Genomic DNA, 8,031 nt, shown 5'->3' with positions numbered 1-8,031 from the left:
GCAATTGTAGGCAGGAGAGATAGTGCACTGAAACCACAGGGCTTCTCCCTGCCACCAGGAACCTCCAGGAAGAGCAGCAGAGCACCCATTTCTTACAGTGCTGTCCCCTTGCAAGTGCGAGCCAACAAAGCTCCAAGTCACCCACCTCCAAGGCTTTCACTACCTTTCTCTGTCTGGGGGTGAGCTCAGTGCTGTGGTGAAACAAATTAAAGCTGCACGCTCTTTCTTTGTCTCAGATGGGCCTTGCTCCCTCCTTGACAGGGACCCATTACATCTCAACAGCTCATGTACCAGGAGAAGGCACAATTGCCTCTGTGAAGACTGCTTGACATGACATGTCAGGAAACTAAAATAACTAGATAAGCTACCAAATACAGATTTGGAAAGGACATTATGAGAGAGCTCAGAACCTAGGAGCAAGGGTGCATGTCTGAAAGCAGCCACAGCTTGGTGCCACACGTACTTTTTAAAGCAAGTACGGCTTCGTGCTGCGCGTGTGCTAGACAGCAGCTGCAGTGTGTTGCTGGGTGTCTGCCCAGCTGTTTCCACCTCCCATGAGAAAAGGAGAAATCAGAAAAAACTTCATTTGTAAAAGGAGACAGATAAGGCCAGGCCCGAGGCCTCCCATGCTTGCCCTCCTGCCTTATTAGCCAGTGTCTTATCTAACCTCAGCTGTGATGGTACAGTGCTAAAGGAGCTATTCATTAGAGCTGTGGTTCAGGAAACGCTTGGGAGTCTGTCCACCCTTTTTCCCAAGCAAGAGGCCTCGTCATCATCTGGCAAACAAGCACAAAAGATACAGTACTCTAGTTGAATCTGTTCCCTGTTAAGAGGTGTCTGGCCCTAGGTACATGGGCATCATGGTATATTATTAACAACTCACCTTAATGCACCTGATGATATGCTGTCACAACTGCTGTCCATGGGCTATTTATGACACCATGTAGGGTGCCCAATGGCAGGATGCTGTGACAGTTGTCAGGTTCCTTAAGTTGACAAGGCCTCAAGGAGTTTCATGTACAGTGCTTTCACCCTCTCACAGGTCTGTAGTAACAGTTCCCCTAGCATCTGCGAGACACCAGCTCCACTTTTATGTAACTTGGAAGGGGGTCTGATAAAGCCTGAGGTGGGAGCTTACATCACATTACCTTAAGCCTGGTTTCTGGTAATGTTCTAGAGGGACTTAAAATGTTGGAGCAGGAAGTGCTGGGCTGCAGGACCATTCCCCCAACACTTTTCAACCACACTAAATTTACTCAAACAAGAGGAAAGGCTGGTGTGATGGGGTGTTCACCCCATACCAGCCTCTGAAAGGGTTACGGTGGCTACATAAGCCAAGCAAGCACTTGGGCTGCACCTGGAGGAGGAGCCAGGGAACAATGAGAACTAATTAAATGATGAAGCTCACTCGGACAGGGCTGGTATAAAGTCAGGTAGCAGAGGGCAGAAAGGGGCTGCAGAGAGGAGGCTGCAGTCACTCCCTCTGAGGCTATGGAGAGCATGGAGCTGTCCCAGAGGGCAGGGCATACCCAGAGGAAAGTGGAGAAGGAGCTTGCTAGAGGCAATGTAGGAGGCAGTCCAGGACAACAGTAGGAAGGCGTGGGACAGCGCAGACCTTAGCCAGTGACTGTAAGGTCCCTGGGCTGGAACCAGGCGTAAAAGGTGGGCTCAGGTTCCCCTACTAGCCATTGAGGAAGTGGCACCATTGATGGGCAGTGGATTGGAAGATTGCCTGGTACAGAGACCTTGGTACACAAACCTCCTTTGGGGGGGGGGGAGATTACAGTGAGCTGCCCAGAGGTCCAAGCCCAAGAGAGACATAGTGAGCACCCGCAGGAAGGGCATCAGACTGGCAGAGCTAATTCCCAGCCAGCAGCACATGGAGGTGTGCCAGTGGGCCACAGCTACCACCCTGTGCTAGAGCCACAAAGGGGACTTAGTTTCAGCACTGCAACGCCTACCCTGCAGGTGCCCTGCTGCCTCATGGAATCTGCAGCCCTGAGTCATGTGCCCGGGTTCCTTGTACAAGACATGGAACGAAACAGGTGCCTAAGACTGGGACTCTCAGAGGGCAGCACACTGAGCCAGCCATGAAGTAATGCCAAGGTGAAGTGTGTGGTCTAAGCTCTGCCCTCAAAGGGAACTGGGCTCTGCCAGGGGGAGGTGCCTATCTCTACTCAGGAATCTCAGCCATGAACGCTCCTGGAGTCAGGGACCTGTGCCAGGGCAGTTCGTTCTTGCCAAAAAAAAAAAAAAAAAGGGCGGGGAGTGCTAGTGTCCCCATTGCCTCTTCTACCACTAGCGGTGGGGGTTTAGCACTCCCCCAGGACATGGGCGACTGAGGCTCCCATTCTCCCTTGACCTGAGAGCAAATGGAATTTGATCCCATGTCACTGGTGTGCGTTTGGTGGGAGGGCTTAGTCTCTCCTGTTGCAGTTCTTCCCCACTATATACGTATTATAGTTAGCGGAACATGGCCTTGAACTCGCTCTCCTGCATCCCAGGTGATGCCCTGACCACTAGCTTTAGTGATTGTCTCTCACCCAGGCCCAGTGAATAGTTCAGTCTGTTATGCAAAGTGGAACAGCTTCAAGAGGTGAGAGAGCGAGACATGCCCCAGAATGTCCCACAGCCCAATGGTTAGGGTACTCAGCTGGGTTCACATCCCTGCTCCTCTCAGGTAGAGGAGGGAACTGAACATGGCTCTGCCCCAGCCCAGGCATGGGCTCTACAACCTTCTGAGTATGCACTGTGTGTTATGGGGAGGGGTGCACTGGCACCACCAGTGCCTATGTTTTGTGTAGGGCCCAATTGGGTAGGCATGCTCTAAGGTAACCTCTGAGCCTGCTTACCATATGACTACTGGAGGGAGCAGATAGTCCTGGAAGCCACCAGGAGTGAGGCAATGCTTGATATCAAAGTATCCCACCACAGTAGCATTTAATTTCAAAAAGGGGAGCCACACAAAAAGAATCTAGGTCATGTGTACGCTACTCTCCTTGTGTCGGCAAGGGCTGTGTCCTCGCTGGGAGTGCTTGTAGCGATACGGAGTGCAGTGCACCATGGGTAGGTATCCTGTGCAACTCACCACTACTCAGTGCATAGTGGTTTGAGAAGTATTTGCAATGCCTCATGGGGCCAAAATAACCTGCAAAGGGGTGATTGGGAGCATGGGTTCAACTGCCTGTAATGCAGTGTTCTCCAGCCCATAATTTCATCTGCTTCCCATAATAGTTCACGTCTCTTCAAAATCTCCACAAACCCACCCATCCCTCCTCACTGGCTGTCAGCTCTGACAGAAGCATGGAACCTGTACAGCTGTGCACAGGAAGGGCACCTGGTCCTGCAGTATTTGCAGAGATGCAAGAGGAGCTATGGGAAACATGATTCCTTGGAGGCTAGATTGCTGTGGGATATAAAAAGAAACACTTCAAGCTTGGTGGTGTTCTCAGAGCAGCTGGAGATGGTGGAGCACTAGTTCTGGGCCCAAGAAACAAGCACTGACTGGTGGGATCGCCTTGTAACACAGGTTTCGGATGCTGAGTAGTAGCTACAGAACTTTCAGATGTGCAAGGCCACGTTCTTGGATCTCTGTGCTGAGCCTGCCCCAGGCCTCCCATGCAGGGACATCAAAATGAGATCTGCACTGACAGTTAAGAAGCAAGTGGTGATTGCACTGTGGAAACCTGCTATGCTAGATTGATTCCCAACTGACCAGTTAGCAATTCAGAGTCAGAAATCCTCCACAGGGGCAGCTCTCATGTAAGTGCTGAGGGCTATTAATCACCTCCTGCTATGCAGGATTGTGACTAGGGGCACTACGAGCAGCCCGATAAAAGGGCTATAAGAAGAGTTCAAAGTGGAGATGTACAGCTCAGGGCGGCTGGGAAAGACCATTTTAATAGTGAGCCAAAGTAGTGTGTGTTGCTGCAGTATGCTCTACCTGAACTTTCTCTTTTCCAGCCCAGAATGAAACTTGTAGTAAGTGCTCTGTGTGTGTGTGTGTAGGAAATAGAGCATTGTCAATGTACCTATTAATGTCTGAATATTGTTATAGGGTCTGTGACAAAATGAAGTACCAGGAAATTGGTAGGTGTCAGACCTACTCAGCACCAGCCAGCATATACTGTGAACTAATAAAAATGAATTATGTTCCACAAAGTGAAATTTTATTCTATGACAGAACCAGGCAAATGATAAAACATTTAGAACTTAATTTATTAAGGAAACAACTTATGAAGGGGAAAGTGCAGTCGTTTCTATTTCAGATGCACGTACACCAAGCCCGGCTTCCACAAGTCAGTGCATGGGCAGCTCGGATTGTCTTTCATGTTCCCTGGGGGGGAGTGGTAGTGCAGCAATTGCTCATGGCACATGAAATGTTGGGAGGGGGGGTCCCAACATTGAGTTCTCCATGGGCTGCAGAGGGATGTGAGCATGGGATTCTTGGACCTGCCCGTCTACCAGAGTCTTCAGCATCTGTTTGTGGCCTGAGAAGCCCCACTATGTCCTTGTACATTCCCCTCTCCTTCTCCAGGCCGGCTGCAAGGGTGATCCTCCAGGCCCTGGTCTCATCCTCTGTTGCAGCACAGGCTTGCAGGATCTCCTGGAACATGTTATCTTTCTCCCACTCATCTGGCTTAGAAGCTTGGCAGGTGTGAAGAGGGAGACCCTCCAGGCCACAATAGCATCAGCTGCAGCTACAACACACAGAGATACTGTCGTCAGTGTGTTCACAACAGAAATAAAACAAAACGTTAGGATACTGAACTCACTCCCCTTAATCTGCAACAGTTGTAAGCACCGCATCCTCACTTCTCCTTGGGATTGATACAGCACCTGCCCTGCTGAGTACATTTATATAGAGCAATGAAACAATACTGGCACTAATTTCCACAGCTAGGAGTGAGTGTAGCTGCTCTCACTCCTGCAGGTGACAGAGGCAGAGAGCACAGTTACTGCTGGTATTCTGCTGCCACCTGGACCCATATGCTGTTAGCTCATGTACTGCAATGGTGCCTGCTGAATTAGTTGCTGAGTGGCATGAGAAAGTGTCCTACCACAGCAGAAGATATCAGGCTGGCCTCCCCAGAAACCTTTGGCAGAGAATTGCAGAGTACCTCCATGGAAGTGTCATTGAGTCTCTATAGAGGATTCACAGGACATCCCGGTGCATGTAAACAAACTGCTCCACATGGCCCCCTCTGCATAACTTCAGAGGGGAATGACAAGCAGAGAGCAACTCTACCTCTCTTGGTTGTACCACTACCTCTTCTAGTACAAGTGAAAGAGTAATTCAACAGATATGTCCTGCTACTTTGGGGGCTCTACCCTTGTAATTTCAAAGCAAACTGCACATTTACCAGAGGTTCCTTCCCCTGCATCAGGCTCACCTGTTGGGACTGGCAGCAGTGCACTGGAGTCAAACAGATCCTTGCTCACTGCACAGCTGGATCCCCTGGTCACCTGTCCCCCATACTCCTTCACCTCTTCCTTGTCCACCCCCTCCTCTTTGCTGTTCATGGTGAGGGCTTGTGGCTCCTCTGAAGTATCCATGGGGCTCTTGCAGGTGGTGGTGGGGTCTTCTCTGAGGTTGGCATGCAGCTCTCTGTAAAAGTGGCAGGTCTGCAGCTCAGCACTAGATGGATTGCTGGCCTCTTTAGCCTTCTGGTACCCGTGCTGGAGCTCCTTGGCTTTCACACAGCACTGCTGCCAGTCCCTCTTGTAGCCCTTCTCCCACATGCCCTGAGCCATTTGCTCACAGAGGTCAACATTTCTATGGCTGGATTGGAGCTGTGCCTGCACAGCCTCTTCTTCCCACAGCCCCAGGAGATCCAACACCTCCTGTGTATTCCAGGCAGGAGCGTGTCTGCAGCATATAGCTGGCATAGTCAGTGGGCAGTTACACACAACAGTGGAGAGCTGCCTGGTGTGCTCACCAAGCCAGGCAACCAGGAAAGGGAATTTAAAGAAATTGCGAGGCTTTAAAGGGGAGGGACAGCTTCCTGTCCACCTGGCCCCTGGGCAGCAGAGTACACACTGGTGACCAGAGCTGTTAGTGTGGGACATCACCTGGAGGCCAGTAACAGTCGAAGTAAGTAACAGTGTCAACACTGACCCTCTGTCGACTTAACTACATCCACCACTTAGGGAAGTGGTGTTATTAAATCGGTGTAGTGGAGCAGTTTCACGAGCAAGAGTGAAATTTAAGCATAGACACTTCCACAGCTAGGCTGATGTAAGCTGCCTTGCATTGACCTAACCGTCTAGTGTAGACCAGACCCAAGTTAAACAGAAATTAAAAGGAACATGGTCACAAAGGTGAAATGCTGCAAGCTCTATGGATAGTTTTTAAAACTATGATAACAGAGGCTCAAACTAAAGGTATTCCCCAAATAAAAACAGTGAGAGGACCAAAAAAAAAAAAGCCACCAATGCTAAACAGAGTATAAGAGATGGTCAGAGACAAAAATTTGTCTTAAAAATTGGAAGTCAAATCCTACTGAAGAAAATAAAAAGGAGTATAAACTGTGGAAAGTCAGGTGTAAACATAAATACGGCAAGCTAAAAAAGAATTTGAAGAGCAACTAGCAAAAGACAAAACTTTTTTTTTTTTTTGCTGTTCGTTTAAGTACCTCAGAAGCAGGAAGCCTGCTAAACAACCAATTGGGCCACTGGACAGTCAAGAAGTTAAAGGAGCACTCATGGAAGATCAGGCCATTGTGGAGAAGCTAAATGAATTCTTAGAATTGGTCTTCGCTGCAGAGGATGTGAGGGAGATTCTCACACCTAAGCCATGCTTTTCAGGTGACAAAGTTGAGGAACTGTCCCAGACTGAAGTGTCAGTAGAGAAGGTTTTGGAAGAAAGTGATAAAGAGTAATATCTCACTAGGACTGGATGGAATTCACCTCAACGGTCTGAGGGAACTCATATGAAACTGCAGTAGAACTACTAACTGTTGTATGTAACCTATTGCTTAAATCAGCGTCTGTACCAGATACCTGGCAGATAGCTAACATAACTCTTACGTTTTTAAAAAGGCTCCAGAGGCAATCCTGGCACTTACAAGTCGGTAGGCCTAACTTCAATACTAGGCAAACTGGTTGAAACTATAGTAAAGAACAGAATTATCAGACACGTAGAGGAATGCTATATGTTGCGGAAGAGTCAACACGACTTTTGTAAAAGGAAATCATGCCACGCCAATCTATTAGAATTATTTGAAGGTATCAACATGCACCTGGAAAAGGGTGTTCTAGTAGACATAGTGTACTTGGACTTACAGAAAGCCTTGAACAAGGTCCCTCACCAAAGGCTTTTAGGCAAAGTAAGCAGTCATGGGATAAGAGGGAAGGTCCTCTCATGCATCAGTAATAAATTACCTGTTATCACTCAAGAAAGACCTTGGAGTCATCAAGGGTAGTTCTCTGAAAACATCTGCTCAATATGCAGTGGCAGCAGTAAAAAAAAGCTAACAATGTTGGTAACCATTAGTAAAGGGATGGAAAATAAGACAGTAAACATCATGCCACTATATAAAGCCATGTATGTCCACACCTTGAATACTGCAGGCAGTTCTGGTTGCCCTATCTCAAAAAAGTTGTATTAGAGTTAGAAAAGGTACAGAGAAGGGCAACAAAAATTACTAAGGGTATGGAACGGCTTCCATGCAAGGAGATATTAAAAGACTGGGACTGTTCAGCTTAGAAAAGAGATGACTATGGGGAGAAATAGGATAGAGGCCTATAATATCACAAATGGTGAAGACAATGTTATTTACCCCCTTGTATAACATAAGAACCTAAGGTCATCCGATGACATTAACAGCAAGTTTAAAACAAACATAAGAAAGCACTTCTTCCCACAATGCTGTGGAACCCATTGCCAGGGGCTGTCATGAAGGCCAAAAGCATAACTGGGTTCAAAAAAAAGCATAAGTTCATGGAGGACAGGCCCATCAATGGCTATTAACCAAGATTGTCAGGGATGCAACTCTATGCTCTGCGTGCTGCTAGCTTCTGATTGCAATA

The 8,031-nt window shown here is 48.2% G+C and overlaps 1 protein-coding gene across 2 annotated transcripts; it reads right to left on the bottom strand.

The window, feature by feature from the left end:
* Positions 1 to 4,197: 4,197 nt before the first annotated feature.
* LOC127057035 (uncharacterized) lies at positions 4,198 to 6,138 on the bottom strand. Of its 2 annotated transcripts, none has more exons than XM_050965652.1 (2): positions 5,394 to 6,138; positions 4,198 to 4,718 (listed from the first exon to the last, which is right to left on the bottom strand). In XM_050965652.1, the coding sequence occupies exons 1-2, from the start codon at positions 6,067 to 6,069 to the stop codon at positions 4,504 to 4,506; spliced, it is 891 nt and encodes a 296-aa protein (XP_050821609.1). In that variant the 5' UTR covers positions 6,070 to 6,138; the 3' UTR covers positions 4,198 to 4,503. The 2 variants fall into 2 exon arrangements, with proteins under 2 accessions (XP_050821609.1, XP_050821610.1); XM_050965653.1 differs by having other exon boundaries at positions 4,198 to 4,700.
* Positions 6,139 to 8,031: the final 1,893 nt, after the last annotated feature.

The sequence above is a fragment of the Gopherus flavomarginatus genome, chromosome 8 (genome assembly GCF_025201925.1).
Source record: "Gopherus flavomarginatus isolate rGopFla2 chromosome 8, rGopFla2.mat.asm, whole genome shotgun sequence".
Classification (NCBI taxonomy): domain Eukaryota; kingdom Metazoa; phylum Chordata; order Testudines; family Testudinidae; genus Gopherus; species Gopherus flavomarginatus.
This window is presented reverse-complemented; position numbering and strand designations above follow the sequence as displayed.